Raw genomic sequence first — 21,431 nt, forward strand, 5'->3', positions numbered from 1 at the left:
AACCCAGAGAGAAATAGAGATGGAATTAGAGGGAGAAGGAGACAGCATATTACACTGCCTCTATGTGGACGTATGGTGTAATTACATAACAGGTGACGGGCTGGTTTCAAATAAGGGTGGGGGGAATACCAGCTGCACAACTGAATGCATTCAACCGAAATGTGTCTTCCACATTTAACCTCTGAATCAGAGAGGTGCAGGGGGCTGCCTTAATCCACATCCACATCTTCCCCTCTGAATCAGAGAGGTGCAGGGGGCTGCCTTAATCCACATCCACATCTTCCCCTCTGAATCAGAGAGGTGCAGGGGGCTGCCTTAATCCACATCCACATCTTCCCTCTGAATCAGAGAGGTGCAGGGGGCTGCCTTAATCCACATCCACATCTTCCCCTCTGAATCAGAGAGGTGCAGGGGGCTGCCATAATCCACATCCACATCTTCCCCTCTGAATCAGAGAGGTGCAGGGGGCTGCCTTAATCCACATCCACATCTTCCCCTCTGAATCAGAGAGGTGCAGGGGGCTGCCATAATCCACATCCACATCTTCCCCTCTGAATCAGAGAGGTGCAGGGGCTGCCTTAATCCACATCCACATCTTCCCCTCTGAATCAGAGAGGTGCAGGGGGCTGCCTTAATCCACATCCACATCTTCCCCTCTGAATCAGAGAGGTGCAGGGGGCTGCCTTAATCCACATCCACATCTTCCCCTCTGAATCAGAGAGGTGCAGGGGGCTGCCTTAATCCACATCCACATCTTCCCCTCTGAATCAGAGAGGTGCAGGGGGCTGCCATAATCCACATCCACATCTTCCCCTCTGAATCAGAGAGGTGCAGGGGGCTGCCATAATCCACATCCACGTCATCTGCAACCAGTTGTTGGAGTTACCCAACTCGTTAATGACCATCACGTTACTAATGTCATGCTACTTAGGGCTCTATTGTCTCTTTAACCAAAAAAATGAATTCAATTAATAATTGTGCCCTTTTACAATACACAGCCTACCGCATATTATGCATGGCAGAAAACCATTAAAAAAACGGATTTAAGATGTCAATGGTACATAATTGGTCTAGTCTATACTCCAAAATTAAACAAATTCTGCCATGGTAGAGAAATTGACATTCAATACTCTGGCAACAGCTCTGCTGGAAATTCCTGCAGTAAGCATGACAAGTTTACGCTCCCTCAAACCTTGAGATATCTGTGGCATTGTGTTGTATGACAAAACTGCACATTTTCTAATGGCCTTTTATTGTCCCCAGCACAAGGTGCACCTGTGTAATTTCTGGGATCTTTATTTCAGCTCCTGAAACATGGGACCAACACGTTACATGTTGCGTTATTATTTTTTAATTGTTCCAAAGGCGTGCATCAGCAGCTTGTATGCATGAATGACTGGAGATGCTAAATGTGTTTATGTTAATTCATTGTTAATTACCATGAGACTGGAACATTTTGCGTCACAATAACCGGCTGACAAAAAGCCTTACTCCTGCCCCTATGGGCCATTCTGGTTCAGTCAAGGCATTTATGCAACTCTCAACTCACAGTGTTATTTTGAGAATGTGTTATTTTACTTGAATCCTATCGAGACTACAATTATCATCAGTACATCACAGATGGAAAAGCTGCTTCATGTTGAGACAATGGAAAAGCTTTGTTTAAAGTAATATTTTACGTAAAGGGGGGAAATCCTAGATGTTGCCTGAAGTTACGATACCAACATCTCAAACCCCTCCATGTTTGACATTATAACATAAACAGGAACAGCTTGAGGCACATTGAGAGTTGAGTCACACTCGTTAACTCCATACTATCCATCCTTGCCAAACCATAACACACCTTACACATGTCATACCATCATCTAACGTCGCTAGCTAAGGCTAAGAATATCTCAGGGTCAGGGACTCTTAACTCTACAAATAGCAGCCCCGCCCTTCTACCGCCACCTGCAGCTGTATGCAGGTTATACTTCGATCACAGAGCTGGTAAATATAGCTACAAGGGATCAGTCACTCAAACTATCCAGACTATACACAATCCTGCCATGACATAGAGTATGTGTGGGAAAATGTGTGGGTGTAGGGGTGGGGGAGACGGAGGTAGGTTTGTGTGTAGAATGGAGGAGCTATTTCAGTATGGAGCTATTTCAGTACCAACAGAAAATGTATTTGAATTTTATAATTTTGAATTTGTGTAAGGATATTGAATTAAAATGTTATCATTTTGAATTTTTATTAAATAAGTTTTGAATTCGTAATTGTATTTATTTTTATTTTTATTTATTTAACCTTTATTTCACTAGACAAGTCAGTTAAGAACAAATTCTTATTTACAATGATGGCCTACCAAAAGGCCTCCTGCGGGGACGGAGGTTGGAATGCAAAATAAAATAAATAAAATAAAAATATAGGACAAAACACACATCATGACAAGATATACAACACAACACTACATAAAGAGAGACCTAAGACAACAACAGCAGGGCAGCAACACATGACAACACAGAATGGTAGCAACACAACATGACAACAACATGGTAGCAACACAACATGGCAGCAGCACAACATGGTAGCAGCACAAAACAGGGTACAAACAATATTGGGCACTATCATGACTCTCCGGTGAGGATCCGAAGGATCAGGTTACAGTGAGTCCGCTCTACAGCGCCCTCTCTCTACCGAGAGGGGTGAAGTTGGCCGTTTATGATGGTTGTAGAAACTCTGCCATTGGGCTCTGCAGGGTGGAGGGGAAAGAAACATTTTGTTACAAGGAGATTCCTCCCACCAAAACTACAACATCAAAAGGCTTGATAATGAAACAATATTTCTGTAATCCAAACATTGGGAAAGGTCCGTGGGTATTTAAAGAATAACCATGTCCAACAGTTGTTGTTTTGTGATATCATGAAGGATGGTATAACTAAATAACTGTACATTTACAAATGTATACATCCCAGTTATCAGATTCACATCTAAATGTTGTGGAACTTATAACATTAAATATGAATTATTTGCGAGAAGACGTAATGTGATGTTAGCCTTCTAAACGAGAGAATTGTTTTTCATATAAAGTCTTAACCAGTCAGTGACTACACCCACGCCAGCACAGACATTATGTCGGTGTCATGGAACGCCCCTCTCGCCAGAGTGCATAAAACCCCCATAACATATTAACATATCAGACCATGTGAAGGCCAAATTACAGAAGAGGAACTTCTTGATGCAATTAAAGCCTTTAAGGCTGGGAAAACTCCAGGGCTGGATGGCATACCAGTGGAAGTATACCAAACTTTTGTTTATATACTCAGAGGACCATTATTAGCATGTTTTAACCACTGCTATATATTTTTTTCTTTACGTTTATTTAATTAGGCAAATCAGTTAAGAACACATTCTTATTTTCAATGACGGCCTATGAACAGTGGGTTAACTGCCTGTTCAGGGGCAGAACGACAACCTTCCGGTTACTAGTCCAACGCTCTAACCACTAGGCTACCCTGCCGCCCCTATAAACGGTAGATTATCGGACACGCAACAAGAGGGTCTGATTTCATTATTACTGAAACATGATCCAATTGGTATATATAAAGATTCAGTCCATTTAAAAAATTGGAGGCCTCTTACACTTCAGTGTTGTGATGCAAAAAGTATAACTAAATGCTTGGCGCATAGAATTAAAAAGGTATTTTCAGATATTATTCATCCTAATCAGACAGGTTTTTTACATGGACGATACATTCAAGATATTATAAGACAAGTACTGGAAACAATAGAATACTATGAAATATTGAGTTAAACCAGGCCTGGTTTTCATAGCTGATTTCGAAAAGGCTTTTGATAAAGGACGACTGGAGTTTATATATACATGCCTAGAATATTTCAATTTTGTAGAATCTCTTATAAAATGGGTTAAAGTTATGTATAGTTACACTTGGTGTAAAATAGTAAATAATGACTACATCTCATGAAGTTTTAAACTGTCAAGAGGAGTAAAACAAGGTTGTCCACTATCGGCATGTATATTTATTATTATGTTGGCTGTTAAAATTAGATCCAACAATAATATTAAGGGATTAGAAATCCATGGTGTATGTAACTGATGATTCATGTTTTCTTTTAAAATCACAAGTAGAACCCCTCCACAGCCTCATAGAGGATCTAGATACTTTTGCTAACCTCTCTGGATTCAAATCAAATTATGAAGTGTACTATATTACGTATTGGATCACTACAAAATGCAACTTTTAAATTCCTGTGTAGTTTATCAATAAAATGGTCTGACGGTGATGAGGACATACTCGGTATACAAATCCCGAAAGAAATCCCGAACTGATCTCACTCCAATATTTTTTTATAGTAAGTTAGCAAATATATATAAGATCTTGCTACCATGGAAAGGAAAATACCTATCTATTTGTGGAAAAAAGCACCATGATTAAGTCTTTAGTCATATCTTTAGTCTTTACAATTGGCTCATTGGCTTTAGTCATATCTTTTTCTCTTTACAACTGGCTCATTCATCCCCCTCCTCTCCCCTGTAACTACTCCCCAGGTCGTTGCTGCAAATGACAACGTGTTCTCAGTCAACTTACCTGGTAAAATAACGGATAAATAAATAAATAAAAAATATCAGTTTACCTATTTGCTTATGGTTTTGCCTACACCTTTTTAAATTATATAAACAAAAAATATTCCATTTTATTTGGAATGACAAGCCAGACAAAATTAAAAGGGCCTATTTATATAACAAATATAAATTCGGGGGGCAGAAAAAATTAAATATTAAAGCATTAGACCTCTCGCTAAAGGCATCAGTCATACAAATATTATACTTAAATCCGAAATCGTTCTCTAGTAAATCAGTAAGAATGTGCCACCCCATGTTCAAGAATGGCCTTTTTTCCTTTACTCAGATTATAACTGCTCACTTTCGGTTATTTGAAAATGAAATAATCTCCAATATATCGTATTTTTTTAAAGAAGCCTTAGAAAGTTGGTTACAATTTCAGTTTAATCCACCTGAAAAGACAGAACAAGTAATACAACAAATATTGTGGTTAAACTGAAATATATAAATTAATTTTTTTAACTTTTTTCGATACATTTAAAAAAAAAAGGTATAATTTTTGAAAATGATATCATAAATAGGACTGGTGGAGATGTCACACATGCAGCTAACATAGACATAAGAAAATGTCTGCTCTACCCAAAATTACAACCAACTAATTGCAGCATTACCACAAAAATGGAAGAGGCAAGTAGAAGAGGGAAAAAGTAAGGAACTTGTACATCGGCCCTGCATTAAAACTTTTTAGGGATAGGGGGCAGTATTTTCATGTCCGGATGAAAAGAGTTCCCAAAGTAAATTGCCTGTTTACTCAGGCCCCGAAGCTAGGATATGAATATAATTGAGGTCATAGTATTTCCCAATGGTTTTCAATGGGAAGCCCTATTTAATAGGAACCTGGTTGCAGTTTCTATGGCTTCCACTAAATGTCAACAGTCTTTAGAAATTGTTCGATGTTTTTCTTTTGAAAAATGAAGAAGTATGGCTGTTCTTTGTAAGTGTCACTCCAAGTGGACTCTACTGTTTGGTGCACGTGAACTGGAACGCGCTTCACGTTCTTTTTATCCGGTATTGGAAACAGGTTATCCCGTCTTAAATTTGATCAATTATTTACATTTTAGGATACCTGAGGATGGATTAGGAACGTTGTTTGAAATGTTTGGACCAAGTTTACAGGTAACTTATTAGATACCTTGTAGTCACGTTGGGCGAGTTGGAACCGGTGTATTTCTGAATCAAACGCGCCAAATAAATTTACATTTTGGGGATATAAAGAAGGAATTTATCAAACAAAACGACCATTCATTGTGTCACAGACATTTGGGATTGCAAAAAGAAGATCTTCAAAGGTAAGGCATTTATTATATCGTTATTTCTGACTTTTGATTCGCCACCTGCCTGGTTGAAAATGATTTTCATGTGTTCTATGCGGGGCGCTGTCCTCACATAATCGCATGGTCTGCTTTCACCGTAAAGCCTTTTTGAAATCTGACACTGTGGCTGGATTAACAAGAAGATAAGCTTTATTTTGATGTATTACACTTATATTTTCGTGAATCTTGAATATTAAAATTTCTGTAGTTTGAATTTGGCGCTCTGCAATTTCACTGGATGTTGTCAAATCAATCCCGCGAAAGAGATTGGCGCGCAAAGGGATCACTAACAGGTTTTAAAGACCATAAATTGTTAAAGAAAATTGTGATGTATAAAAACACATACCAATTTAATTTAAGGATCAAAAATTTGACAGCTGTGCCATATAAATTGTAAAATGGTTGGGAAGAGATTTTTGATGTACTGATTTCATGGCACATGGTTTATGAATTGACACACAAAACGACACCGGATTCAAAAGTTTGAATTTTTCAATTTAAATGACTATACAACATTTTTGCAACTAATAGAATGTTACATATATGGGGGATACAATTTTCCCAGCTCTGCAGATTTTGCTGCGAGGAGGCAGAGTCATTAGATAATTTATTTTGTTACTGATGCCATCTATTTTGTGAAGTGCACCAGTCCCTCCTGCAGCAAAGCACCCCCACAACATGATGCCGCCACCCAAGTGCTTCACGGTTGGGATGGTGGTCTTCGGCTTGCAAGCCTACCCCTTTTTCCTCCAAACATAACAATGGTCATTATGGCCAAACAGTTATATTTTTGTTTCATCAGACCAGAGGACATTTCTACAAAAAGTACGATCTTTGTCTCCATGTGCAGTTGCAAACCGTGGTCTGGCTTTTTTATGGTGGTTTTGGAGTAGTGGCTTCTTCCTTGCTGAGCAGCCTTTCAGGTTATGTCGATATAGGACTCGTTTTACTGTGGATATAGATATTTTTGTACCTGTTTCCTCCAACATATTCACAAGGTCCTTTGCTGTTGTTCTGGGATTGATTTGCACTTTTCGCACCAAAGTACGTTTATCTCAGGGAGACAGAACACATCTCCCTCCTGAGAGGTATGATGGCTGCTTGGTCCCATGGTGTTTATTGTACTATTGGTTGTACAGATGAACATGGTACCCTCAGGCATTTGGAAATTGCTCCCAAGGATGAACCAGACAATTTCTTTTTCTGAGGTCTTGGCTGATTTCTTTTGATTTTACCATGATGTCAAGCAAAGAGGCACTGAGTTTGAAGGTAGGCCTTGAAATATATCCACAGGTACACCTGTGACTCAAATTATGTAAATTAGCCCATCAGGATCTTCTAAAGCCATGACATAATTTTCTGGAATTTTCCAAGCTGTTTAAATGCACAGTCAACTTAGTGTATGTAAACTTCTGACCCACTGGAATTGTGATACAATTGTGAAATAATCTTTCTGTAAACAATTGTTGGAAAAACTACTTGTGTCATGCACAAAGTAGATGTCCTAACCGACTTGCCAAAACTATAGTTTCTTAACAATACATTTGTGGAGTGGTTGAAAACGAGTTTTAATGACTCCAACCAAGTGTATGTAAACGTCCAATTTCAACTGTATGTATATGTATGTATGTATGTATGTATGTATGTATGTATGTATGTATGTATGTATGTATGTATGTATGTATGTATGTATGTATGTATGTATGTATGTATGTATGTGTTGAGTGGTCCCTACAGCGTACCATTGCAAAGTGATGCAGACAATTACATTGATGGAAAGTACACTCTATCTGCAATATTAAAGCTGATCTACCCCTTTAAAAAAGAGTAAGTCTAGGGTGTCATTAAACCCTGTTAAGGATCGGACTTTCAATTTGCGCCTTAAATGACATACCTAAATCTAACTGCCTGAAGCTCAGAACCTGAAACAAGGATATGCATATTCTTGAAACCATTTGAAAGGAAATACTTTGAATTTTGTAGAAATGTGAAATGAATGTAGGAGAAAATAACACATTAGATCTGGTAAAAGTTAATACAAAGAAAAAAACATGTTTTTTTTGTCCCATCATCTTTGAAATGCAAGAGAGAGGTCATAATGTACTATTCCAGGTTAGGCGCAATTTAGATTTTGGCCACCAGATGGAAGCAGTATACTTCTCAGACAGAGCTCAGTGTGTCAAATCGGAGGGCCTGTTGTCCGGACCTCTAGCAGTCTTTATGAGGGTACCACAGGGTTCAATTCTCGGGCCGACTCTTTTCTCTGTATAAATCAACGATGTCGCTCTTGCTGCGGGTGATTCCCTGATCCACCTCTATGCAGACGACACCATTCTGGATACTTCTGGCCCTTCTTTGGACACTGTGTCAACTAACCTCCAAACGAGCTTCACTGCCATACAACACTCCTTCCGTGGTCTCCAACTGCTCTTAAACGCTAGTAAGACTAAATGCATGCTTTTCAACCGTTCGCTATCTGCCCCCGCACGCCTGACTAGCATCACTGCTCTGGATGGTTCTGACTTGGAATATGTGGACAACTACAAATACCTAGGTGTCTGGCTAGACTGTAAACTCTTCTTCCAGACTCATATTAAACATCTACAATCCAAAAATTAAATCTAGAATCGGCTTCCTATTTCGCGACAAAGCCTCCCTCACTCACTCCGCCAAACATACCCTCGTAAAACTGACTATCCTACCAATCCTCGACTTCGGCAATGTAATTTACAAAATAGCTTCCAATACTCTACTCAGCAAACTGGATGCAGTCTATCACAGTGCCATCCGTTTTGTCACCAAAGCCCCTTATACCACCCATCACTGCGACCTGTATGCTCTAGTCGGTTGGCCCTCTCTACATATTCATCGCCAGACCCACTGGCTCCAGGTCACCTATAAGTCTATGCTAGGTAAAACTCCGCCTTATCTCAGCTCACTGGTCACCATAACAACACCCAAACATAGCACGCGCTCCAGCAGATATATCTCAATGGTCATCCCCAAAGCCAACACTTCCTTTGGCCACCTTTCCTTCCAGTTCTCTGCTGCCAGTGACTGGAACGAATTGCAAAAATCGCTGAAGCTGGAGACTTATATTTCCCTCACTAACTTTAAACATCAGCTATCTGAGCAGCTAACCGATCGCTACAGCTGTACATAGCCCATCTATAAATAGCCCACCCAATCTACCTACCTCATCCCCATATTGTTTTTATTTACTTTTCTGCTCTTTTGCACACCAGTATTTCTACTTGCGCATCACCATCTGCTCATCTATCACTCCAGTGTTCATTTGCTAAATTGTAATTACTTGGCTAGGGCCTATTTATTGCCTTACCTCCTCACACCATTTGCACACACTGTATAAATACTTGTTTTCCTATTGTGTTATTGACTGTATGCTTGTTTATTCCATGTGTAAGTCTGTGTTGTTGTTTGTGTCGCACTGCTTTGCTTTAACTTGGCCAGGTTGTGATTGTATATGAGAACAAGTTCTCAACTAGCTTACCTGGTTAAATAAAGGTTAAATAAATAAAACAAATTAAAAAATATGCAACGCTTTAGACTGATACAATGTATCATTGTATTTCTGTTCAAAATGTTGTATCAAGACTGCTCAAATGTGCATAATTGGTTTATTAATACATTTTCAAGTTTTCATAACTGTGCACTTTCCTCAAACAATAGCACGGTATTCTTTCACTGTAATAGCTATTGTAAATTGGACAGTTCAGTTAGATTAACCAGAATTTAAACTTTCTGCCTATATCAGATATGTCTATGTCCTGGGAAATGTTCTTGTTACTTACAACCTCATGCTAATCACATTAGTCTACGTTAGCTCAACCGTCCCGCGGCGGGTGACACCGATCCTGTAGAGGCTAGTTTTGTCAATGCCATTTATGTTTATTTTCTGAATAAAATGGATATATTAGGTTCTGTAATATTAATAGTGAAATAAAGAATTGTGGAGACCAAATACTTTGTTCAATATCAACTTATTTTAGGGAAAATTGTGAGTTACGGTAGCAGAGAGAACAGACTTGGTGGCTGGAGTCTTTGACAATTTTTAGAGCCTTCCTCTGACACCGACGGGTATAGAGGTCCCGGATGAAAGGAGGCAGGAAGCTCGGCCCCACGCACTACCCCCCCCCCCCCCCCCCCTCCCAGTTGCAACCCGTCAGGATGCTCTCGATGGTGCAGCTGTAGAAAATTTTCAGGATCTGAGGACACACTTAACGACTGTCTTGGTGTGTTTGGACCATGATAGAGCCTTAGGGATGTGGATACCAAGGAACTTGAAGCTCTCGACCAACTCCACTACGGACTCGTTTATGTGAATGGGGGTGTGCACGGCCCTCCTTTCCTAAGCACGCACCCATGAGGGGCCCCGTGTTGAGGTTCCGTGTGGTGGATGTGTTGTTGCCTACCCTCACCACTTGGGGTGGCCCATCAGAAAGTCCAATGTCCAATAGCAGAGTAAGGTGTTTTATCCCAGGGTTCTTAGCTTAGTGAAGAACTTGGAGGGCTCTATGCTGTTGAATGCTGAGTTGGAGTTAATGAACAGCCTTCTCACGTAGGTGTTCCTTTTGTCCATGTGGGAAAGGGCAGAGTGGAGTGCAATAGAGATTGCATCAACTGTGGATCTGTTGGGGTGGTATGCGAATTGGAGTGGGTCCCGGGTGTCTTGAATGATGGTGTTGATGTGAGCCATGACCAGCCTTTCAAAGCATTTCAAGGCTACAGATGTGAGTGCTACGCTGCGATAGTCATTTAGACAGGTTACATTGGCGCTCTTGGGCACAGGGACTATGGTGGTCTGCTTTAAACATGGGTATTAAAGACTGGGTCAGGGAGAGATGCTAGATGGTCAGTGCATGCTATGAGTACTCCATCTGGTAATCCATCTGGCCCTGCGGCCTTGTGAATGTTAACCTGTTTAAAGGTCATACTCACATCGGCTACGGAGAGTGTGATCAGAGAGTGTAGTAGGATTCGATCTTAGTCCTGTATTGACACTTTGACTGTTTGATGGCTTGTGGGAGGGCATAGCATCTGGATTTGTGTCCCGCTCCTTGAAAAATGGCAGCTCTTGCATTTAGCTCAGTGCGGATGTTGCCTGTAATCCATGGCTTTTGGTTAGTATATGTACATCCGGTCACTGTGGGGAATATGTTGTCAATGCACTTAATGATTAACGAAGCCGGTGACTGATGTGGTAAACTCCCTAATGCCATCGGATGAATCCCGGAACATATTTCAATCTGTGCTAGCGAAACAGTCCTGTAGTTTAGCGTCCGCTTCATCGGACCACTTCAGTATTGAGCGCATCACTGGTACTTCCTGTTTGAGTTTTTGCTTGTAAGCAGGAATAAGTTATGTTCAGATTTGCCAAATGGAGGGTGAGGGAGAGCTTTGTATGCGTCTCTGTGTGTAGAGTAGATTTGGTATAAAGGTTTTTCACCTCTAGTTGCACAGGATGTCAAGTCTGTTCCCGCTCTTCCCCCCTGGCGCTCGAGGGCGCCAGGCCGCACTCCTGCCATCATTAATTACGCACACATACCTTCCCTCGTCATGCGCATCAGTCAGTTCCCCTGCTCTGTTCCCTGCTGATGCATTAATTGTTTTTGTCCTTGTTACTCTTGTGCTGACTCTGTTCCTGTCTCGTTCCATGTCCGTTCCTTAGTAAATGTTTGACTCCCCGTACCTGCTTCATCTCTCCAGTGTCATCCCTTGTGACAGGATGCATCAGCCAACACACAAAGCATTGGGGAGCACTGGCGTTCTGGTTGATGGTGACGTCGGCTCTGGGACCCCGTCGATGGAACCGGGGGTGTTTAGCCAGCTGGCTCGACAGGTTTCCTTGCCCCGGTTGGCTCGGAAGGTGCCCATCCCACGTCAGGCCTCAGCCGGATCGTCAGGTCTTGTTCGCCCAGCCGGCCCAGGAGTTTTTTTTGTTTGTTTTGTTGGTGACATCAGGGTGGATTCCGCCTCCGATGGAACCGGGGGTGCCTAAGCCAGCCCATCAGACTTCCACACCCTGGCTGGCTCCAGAGGTTTCCTTGCCTCGGTTGGCTCGGCAGTTTTCTATCCCACGTCGCACTACACCAGATCATTGGGCTCCCTCCTTGCAGCGGAATCGACAGGCGTCCTTGCCTCTGCCGGATTGTCAGGCTCCCATGCCTCAGCTGGCTCATCAGGCTCCCATGCTCCTGCCGGTTCATCAGGCTTCCACGCCCCAAGCGGCTTTCCTAGCGCCCATGTCTCGGCCTGTTCGCCCAGGTGGGATGCCAGGTGGCGCCCCTAGAGGGGGGGGGGGGGGTACTGTCACGTCTGCTCCCGCTCTTCCCCCTAGAAAGGAGGTGCAGGTATTCATCAGTTTTAATCAGGTGTTTGTTTGATGAATGTACTGTCAATGTTGTCTTCCCCTGGTACTTTGTTTTTTTCAGGTGAGTCTTGATTTCTTCGATGCTAACAGAGCGGGTGAGGGGATGGTCTACTGGTGTTGGATTTGAGGTGTACACTGTTTTCTGTATTTCTCTGTCGACAATGGTTTTCCAGTCTTTGTCAAAGAGAGCATCGTCGGGACAAGAATGAACATTTTGTAGGTGGTTTCTGAATAATGTTGCTTTTGTTTCATTGTCTTCGATGACTTTCCTTTGAGACTTTAGCACAGGTATAATGTTATTGGTTTTGTCTCCGTTGATTGTTTTGATTTTTTGCCAGAAGGCCCGGGGGTTGGTGTCTGCATCTAGCTGGTGATTGAAGGCAGTCCACTGTTTCTCTTTGTGGAGGGTAAGTTGATTTCTGATGTGATTCTGCAACCGATTAACTTCTGTCTTCAGGTTGGGTGCTCTTGTTCTAATAAAGTCTCTCCAGATCTTTCTTTTCTGCTTCATGAGACTGAGGATATGTGGTGGGAGTTGTTGTTGTGGTGGTCTGGTGGTGGTAAGTGAGATGGTCTCTTCCCGGGCCTGGATGATGATACTCCCTATTCTCTCCGCCAGCTGGTCCAGATCTTTGGGGTTCTGTGTTGTTACTGCAATATTTGTTATCTTGTCTGTAATGCAATTTCTGTATTTATCCCAGTCTGCTTTCTTGTAGTTGTATTTTACACACATATGTGTACATTAAAATCTATGTAAGAATCCTAATGCATGATTTGTCACCAGCACTTGAAAACATGAATAAAACAGTAAATACATTATGCGCCATAAATACATGGAGTTATTTTTAAAAGTTATTTTGAGTAAGGAAAAAACAATGAAGGCAATGTGTGCGCCAGCTGGAAAATGTGCCAGGGGGGAAAAGTTTGTGCAAGTTCTGTTCTGCCTGGAGATGAGAAAATGTCTGCATACTTGATCTGGGGAAACACTGGGGAAGTGCTTGGACTCTGGTCGAAGAGTGAATTTTGTCTGGCTCAGTAAAGCCTCAAACATAAGTTGTCCTCAACATTAAAATGGCTACTTCTATGTGAATTAATGAGAAGGCGGAACACACCTCAATCAAACTGTTGTTAGAAAATAAACTTGTTAGAAAATGAATTGAAATTGAGAAGTTGAAACATAGCCTATAGATAATTAGCAGGCTGCGTGCCTTGGTTTGAGTACAGCTTGGGTTAACTGCCATTTGCGTAACAATCACATTTTGAACCAGTGAATGCATTCTGACATCACATGTATAAAAACACTCACACTGGGGGTGACCGTTAGAGATATTTGGAACTCATACGTGAAAAGGTTAAGTAAGGGTCTGTCTCATGTAACCATACCCAACATAACATATAATACTAATTTGGTTGTTTCAGATTTACATTTAGTATGTTACGTCTAGTCTATGAGACCAGGCTGGTGTAGATTGCATTTTCAACCAGCAACTATCCGGAAATAACACTGATCAAATGTTTTCCACACTTTTACAGTGTTAGTTTCACCAGCTGTATGATATAAAACACAGGAACAACATAATTTAGATTATAATGGGACTTTAAAGTTAATAAATACCCTGTATAATATATACAGTCATGGCCAAAAGTTTTGAGAATGACACAAATATTAATTTTCACAAAGTCTGCTGCCTCAGTGTCTTTAGATATTTGTGTCAGATGTTATTATGGAAAACTGAAGTATAATTACAAGCATTTCATAAGTGTCAAAGGCTTTTATTGACAATTACATGAAGTTGATGCAAAGAGTCAATATTTGCAGTGTTGACCCTTCTTTTTCAAGATCTCTGCAATCCGCCCTGGCATGCTGCCAATTAATGTCTGGGCCACATCCTGACTGATGGCAGCCCATTCTTGCATAATCAATGTTTGGAGTTTGTCAGAATATGTGGGGTTTTGTTTGTCCACCCGCCTCTTGAGGATTGACCACAAGTTCTCAATGGGATTAAGATCTGGGGAGTTTCCTGGCCATGGACCCAAAATATTGATGTTTTGCCTTATGGCAAGGTGCTCCGTCATGCTGGAAAAGGCATTGTTCGTCACCAAACTGTTCCTGGATGGTTGGGAGAAGTTGTTCTCAGAGGATGTGTTGGTACCATTCTTTATTCATGGCTGTGTTCTAAGGCAAAATTGTGAATGAGCCCAGTAAAGGGATTACTGAGAAGCAACCCCACACATGAATGGTCTCAGGATGCTTTACTGTTGGCATGACACAGGACTAATGGTAGCGCTCACCTTGTCTTCTCCGGACAAGCTTTTTTCCGGATGCCCCAAGCAATCGGAAAGGGGGTTCATCAGAGAAAATGACTTTACCCCAGTCCTCAGCAGTCCAATCCCTGTACCTTTGGCAGAATATCAGTCTGTCCCTGATGTTTTTCCTGGAAAGAAATGGCTTCTTTGTTGCCCTTCTTGACACCAGGCCATACTCCAAAAGTCTTCACCTCACTGTGCGTGCAGATGCACTCACATCTGTCTGCTGCCATTCCTGAGCAAGCTTTGTATTGGTGGTGCCCCGATCCCGCAGCTGAATCAACTTTAGGAGACGGTCCTGGCGCTTGCTGGACTTTCTTGTGCGCCCTGAAGCCTTCTTCACAACAATTGAACCGCTCTCCTTGAAGTTCTTCATGATCCGATAAATGGTTGATTTAGGTGCAATGCTTGCCTGTGAAGCCCTTTTGTGCAAAGCATGGCACATGTTTCCTTGCAGGTAACCATGGTTGACAGAGGAAGAACAAGGATTCCAAGCACCACACTCCTTTTGAAGCTTCCAGTCTGTTATTCAAACTCAATCAACATGACAGAGTGATCTCCAGCCTTGTCCTCGTCAACACTCACACCTGTGTTAACAAGAGAATCACTGACATGATGTCAGCTGGTCCTTTTGTGGCAGGGCTGAAATGCAGTGGAAATGTTTTTGGGGGATTCAGTTCATTTGGCAAAGAGGGACTTTGCAATTAATTGCAATTCATCTGATCACTCTTCATAACATTCTGGAGTATATGCAAATTGCCATCATACAAACTGAGGCAGCAGACTTTGTTAAAATTAATATTTGCGTCATTCTCAAAAAGTTTGGCCACGACTGTACAGTCAACCTGCCCCATTAAACACCTGTCTGTACATGTACATTCTAGTACCTTCTAGTAGGACATAAACAGCATATATATCTAACATTTCCTGTCCACAGCACATTGTTTTTGTTTATTTTCCAGACATTTTGGGGGAAATATGGCCAATATGCAGTGTTGTAAAAATACTTTAAAGTACTACTTAAGTAGTTTTTTGGAGTATCTGTACTTTACTATTTATATTTTGGGCAACTCTAACTTTTAATTCATTATATTCCTAAAGAAAATCATTTACTTTGAACTCCCTACATTTTCCATGACACCCAGAAGTACTTGTTAGATTTTGGATGCTTAACAGGACAGGAAAATGGTTCAATTCACACACTTATCAAGACAACATCCCTGGTCATCCCTACTGCCTCTGATCTGGCAGACTCACTAACCACAAATGCATCTTTTATAAATGATGTCTGAGTGTTGGAGTGTGCCCATAGCTATCCGAACATTTAAAAAACAAGAAAATGGTGCCATCTGCTTTGCTTAATATAAGGAATTTGAAATTATTTTTACTTTTACTTTTGATACTTAAGTATATTTAGAACCAAATACTTTTATACTTTTACTCAAGTAGTATTTTACTGGGTGACTTCCACGTTTACTTGAGTAACATTATATTAAGGTATCTATACTTTTACTCAAGTATGACAATAGGGTACTTTTTCCACCACTGCCAATATAGGGATTCCCAGATTAATTGACTTGCTTTGATTGAACTGAACTATGCGTTTGCTCTGAATACAGTTTGAGGTCCTTGCCTCGTCTATCTCGGCCACAAGAGGGCAGATGTGGTCTCTTCCATTTGCAGAACATAATGAATAACGGGCATGCAAGTTTGAGCCAGACAGAAGCTCAAAATTGTACATCAGAACGAACCAGCCGGCGGACTGAAGTTTGGACACTCTTCTAAAACTATTTGTGGATATATTTGACTTATAGACTGGAGTTATCATTCTAAACTAGCGCAACACTTGCAGAACATAGAACTACATTGCTCTCAGCATTCTATAAAGGTAAAAGACAAACATAATTCAACTCTGAAAATGACTCCTCTTTTTGCTTTGTTGCTACTTTTTCTGAGCGCTGCGGAGCCCCGTCATGTCGTTCCTGGTTACACAGCGCTGAGGACTGAGGAGACGGACGGGGCTGCAGGTGCACTGACGACGGGGACCGGGGAGTCAGACTCTGAGTTTAATTTGAATCAGGTTGGAGGTGATATGGGATATATCGAACCCCTGATGCATGAATCAGACGCCAACCAAAAGAGAATCCCCCGGGGCGCCAAGGATGGGAGCTCGAGGAAACAGGACCAGCAGTCTCCTCACAGCTACCAACACCCCAGACCGTATGAACCGGACAGCTACTTCACAACGCCCAAGGGCCCACACCTGGCCAACAGCACCCCGGACAGGCACGGCAGAACCCGGGGAAACTCTTCCAAGGGCTCGGTGCTGTTCCACAACCCGCTCTACCCGGTAACCGACAGCTCATACGGGGCTTACGCAGTGATGCTCCTCGCCCTCATCCTATTCGCCATGGGCATCGTTGGTAACCTCGCGCTCATGTGTATCGTTTGGCACAATTATTACCTGAAGAGCGCGTGGAACTGCATCCTGGCCAGTCTGGCATTCTGGGACTTCCTCGTGCTTTTCTTCTGTCTGCCCGTGGTCGTCTTCAACGAGCTCACCAAGAGAAGGTTGCTAGGGGACCTGTCCTGTCGGATCGTGCCCTACATGGAGGTAAACAGTTCACCTTGAACGTCCACGCACGTGAGGGCATTTCGGCAGTGTGCATTAACAAGCACAAAGAGATGCACCTGTTGCGTCGCGCGTATGTGTCCCGTTATTTCTGCATCACACCTCTATCTTTCCTCGTTCTCCCATTATTGAACAGTAGACCAGTCATACACACGTTATACTTTTGCAGCAATAAAAATGATTATACCTACACATATAGGGACGACAGGATGGTGGTTATAACCGACTATTCGTATAGCTTTTTAATATAGTCCCTGTGTGAGTGCACTGGGGCCGCCTCTGCTATTAGGGCTGGAAGAGTGCATTTTCGGGGTTGTTGGTGCAAGCCCTGCTCTGGCTGTTCCCTTGGTCTGGGTATTTCCAATGTCTTTCAGACTCAAACTGTACTTAATCACCATAATGTGTGTGTTTTATATGTTGTAATTGCACTGTGCACCACTGCCCGTGTATATCGCCCCAGTCTGCCAGCTGCCTATGTGTTATGGTAGTTAGCCTATTGTTATGCTAACGAGCGCCTCACGTTAGTTGTCTGGTGGGGTGTGTGTAATTAACTGAGGTTCTTAGGAACTCTTATCAAGGAGGGGATCTGGGTCAGAGGGACATTCTAATGCTATTCTATATGCTCTTTTCAACCCAGCTGAATAGGTTCATTTGCATATTCATAGGGGGCATTTATTTGGAGCAGTAGTGTTTCCCCCAGTTTTTTCTTGGTGGGTTGGAGAACCCTCAAAATCAGCATCAAGATCTGCCAAATGAGCATCTTCTGTTGAAACCAGTGTCACTCAATCCCATTCAGTCTCTTTCGCTCCTTTCCACTGTCCTCTTATTTTCTCTCCTTCTTTTCTCTCACCCCTCTCTCCCCCATCTTCCCTCTCTGCCTTTTTGCCCTCCCTCTCTCCCCATCTCTCTCTAGGTGACCTCTCTGGGAGTAGCCACATTCAGCCTGTGTGCGTTGAGCATTGACCGGTTCCACGCAGTGACCAGCCCCCAGCCTCAGGCCCCACGGGTGGAGCCCTGCCAGTCCATCCTGGCCAAGCTGTCTGTGGTCTGGATCGGCTCCATGGTCCTGGCCGCTCCAGAGCTGCTGCTGTGGCAGCTCACCCAGGAGGTCTCCGTGCAGCCAGGGGGCTACGTGGTGGACCTGTGTGTCCGGAGGCCCTCCCTCAGCCTGCCTGAGTCTGTCTACTCCCTGGTGCTGACCTACCACGAGGCCCGCATGTGGTGGTACTTCGGCTGCTACTTCTGCCTGCCGCTCCTCTTCGCCCTCGCCTGCCAGCTGGTGACGAGACACGTTGTCGCTGAGGAGGCACGGATGAAACATGGGAGCAGCACAGTAGTAGGAGGAAAAAGAATACGCCCTTCCTCCTCGTCCTCTTTGTCGTCGTCCTCCTCCTCTTCCAAGAAGCAGCAGCTGAAGAGAGACCGTAGGTGTAGTTCTACAGTCGTGGCGTTGGCCATTGTTTACGCCGTGTGTAACCTCCCCGAGAACGTCTGTAACATTGCCTTGGCCTACATCGCCAACCCCATCTCCACAACGACTGAGGCCCTGCTGGCTCTGATTGGCCAGTTCCTGTTGTTTGTCCGTTGCTCGGCAACGCCGGTGTTGTTCCTGTGTCTGTGTCATTCTCTGGGCCAAGCCTTCATGGACTGTTGCTGTTGTTGCTGTGAGGAATGTCTACCCAATGGAGCCTCTTCATCCTCATCATCCTCCACTACCACCACCGCAGTCTCTACCTACCCCTCCTCTCTCTCATCCCCGTCATCACTCTCTCCGTCCTCCACCAAAGAGGAGAAGCTGCATATTGTGTCTGGAACCATACCAGCCATCTTCTATGACAAGGCCAAAGACAGCTCCTCTCTCATGGCCATCGGAACACCCTGCTGAGTCCCTCTCCTTGCCTTCTCCCTGCCTAGCCAGGAGTCACCTCATTGGAGGACAAAATGCCCACGCTACCCTTGGACCTCAAGAACCCAGCTCTCTTACCCCAACCTCTCTCTGCCCACACTGGCTGTGCTGGGCATTGCACTGAATGAAGATAAATGATCTCTATAATCCTTGGTCCTTAGAGGGACACTTATTTTACCAAGAAGACTCTTGAGAATAAAAGGTAGACAGCACTATGGACATCATCATGCACAGCGGGCGACTTCCTGCTTAAAGACACCTCTTGAGTTTAAGGCAATTTGTTTTGAGAGACTTGTGGTTACAGACAGCCTACTGAATATACTCATGGCTAGGGCTTTGGTTGTCTTCAATCCCTCCTAGCCGTGAGATAAGTGATGAAGATCATTACAGACAGTCCATTATGACATGAGACAACATATCAATTGTAGTGGCACAGCTGAATGCTGGGAGAGATCCAGAGCTGAATACACTGACATGAACTTTTCTTGACTTTCTTTTACTAGTATACTCTCGTTTGATAAATAACATTTTAAAAAGCAAACAATTCTCTTCGCTGTGAATTATGGTCTGGATTCAAGTTGTGTTTTCTAATTTCCTGTGTTTTATTAGTGGAAATGAACAACAGAAAGAGCCATTGAGGGATCCTCTGTCTGTGGGCTAATTGTTCTCTCTCTAACTCCTCTCTATTCCCCTGGCCTGCACCTCATCTCACAGTGATCTACAAGGGAAGAAATGTGGTAGAATGGTACCCGTCAAGCACACGTCATAACACCCATCACCACTGGCGACTGACTGTTTACACGTGGAGTAAATATTACTTGTCATTATCTGAGTAAATAACAACCACTACAGTGTAGTCTTCCTACGATTTCTCCAGGAATAGGGCGCAAATCAACTGTCTTGTGTGTTAAGAATTCACTGTTGTGTTGTAGTATTTTAGATGTGCAGCTCAGGGTTTTCTCAACATGTTTCCCCTCAAGAACCATACTATTGCTGAGCATCTTCTGCAGAGCTAGTAACATTGCTCAGGGCCAATATCCACAAAGCGTCTCAGTGATCTTGGATCAGTTTAGACTTTTAGATCATAATGAATAATATTATATGGCCAGATCCTAGATCAGCACTCCTACTCTGAGACACTGTGTGCATACGGGCCCAGATCTTAACACCACATCTCTTCTACAGATTAACATTATTCATGATTATTAAAAGCTTTTAATGTAACCACTAGTCCACACAATGGCTCTTGTGTCAATATGTTGATAGATGTCGAGATAGAACCTAACCAATCCCTACAAAAATGGTGAATCTGTGTAGAGTACAATCTGACCGATACAATGCTGATATATTGTGTTATACTGTCGTGACACAACAGTGGAACATTTTGACTTGCTCAGATATCAGGTCCCAATGAACAACTTTCATTGTCCTCAATATTACCTTGTACATGTATACAATCTATACTTCTCATAACTTTCCTTCCTCAAAAAGAGATCAGTCAAATCATATGAATGTTGTAAAAAACGATAAATAAAAACATTTATAGTTTTGGGGGGAATTGGTATGTATTCTCTTGTATTGTGAATATACTGTAATTATGTCTGGTTTGAATTTAACATTGTGTATCTGAGGTAGTATTTACTATCGGAACTGACTGTGTATCAGATGTTTTGTCTATTTTGTATTCAGTTGTACCCAATAAACAGTGAGACAATGTCTGTGGTTTTGTTTTCCACTGGAAAATAAATCATGGCTGAGGGAAAGCATGCATCTATCAGTGCATGAACAAGTCAGTGTCATGTTAAAGAGACCACCACGTCTGCCCACACACAATGCACACACCTACACGCATACACATTCTAACAGACACACATATTCATCCATCATCCACTCACACACACACTCACAGTAGAGGGGATATTGACAGTGAGGATTTTTCATCTGGTTGCCCCTGTCCTGTGTGTTCCGTCTCGGCTCCCTGAGCTGAAATATTTGTCCTCCCACTTAGTTCTGCCTGGGCCTGAGAGAGGGGGGCTCTCATAAGAAGAGCATTGTTCCTCAGCCTTCTCCCCAGCCCCCTCACTGCATTACAATGGTCAACCACCGGGGGAGTTGCCAAGATACCGTCACATTCAAGTCCCCTTCACAGTCACCAAACAGAAGCAAGAGAGAGAGATGAGAGGAGAGGGGGAAGAAAGAGGGAGAAGAGGGCACTAGGCGACCAAAACAACCCGCACTTTCCCAAACCCTTC

At 42.8% G+C, this 21,431-nt stretch overlaps 1 protein-coding gene across 1 annotated transcript; it reads left to right on the forward strand.

The window, feature by feature from the left end:
• The first annotated feature begins 16,376 nt into the window (after positions 1–16,376).
• On the forward strand, positions 16,377–20,895 carry LOC115142606 (G-protein coupled receptor 37-like 1). Its single transcript, XM_029682191.2, has 2 exons — positions 16,377–17,255; positions 18,187–20,895. The coding sequence occupies exons 1-2, from the start codon at positions 16,560–16,562 to the stop codon at positions 19,156–19,158; spliced, it is 1,668 nt and encodes a 555-aa protein (XP_029538051.1). The 5' UTR covers positions 16,377–16,559; the 3' UTR covers positions 19,159–20,895.
• The last annotated feature ends 536 nt before the right edge of the window (positions 20,896–21,431 follow it).

This window comes from Oncorhynchus nerka, linkage group LG2, assembly GCF_034236695.1.
Source record: "Oncorhynchus nerka isolate Pitt River linkage group LG2, Oner_Uvic_2.0, whole genome shotgun sequence".
In the NCBI taxonomy this organism is placed as follows: Eukaryota; Metazoa; Chordata; class Actinopteri; order Salmoniformes; family Salmonidae; genus Oncorhynchus; species Oncorhynchus nerka.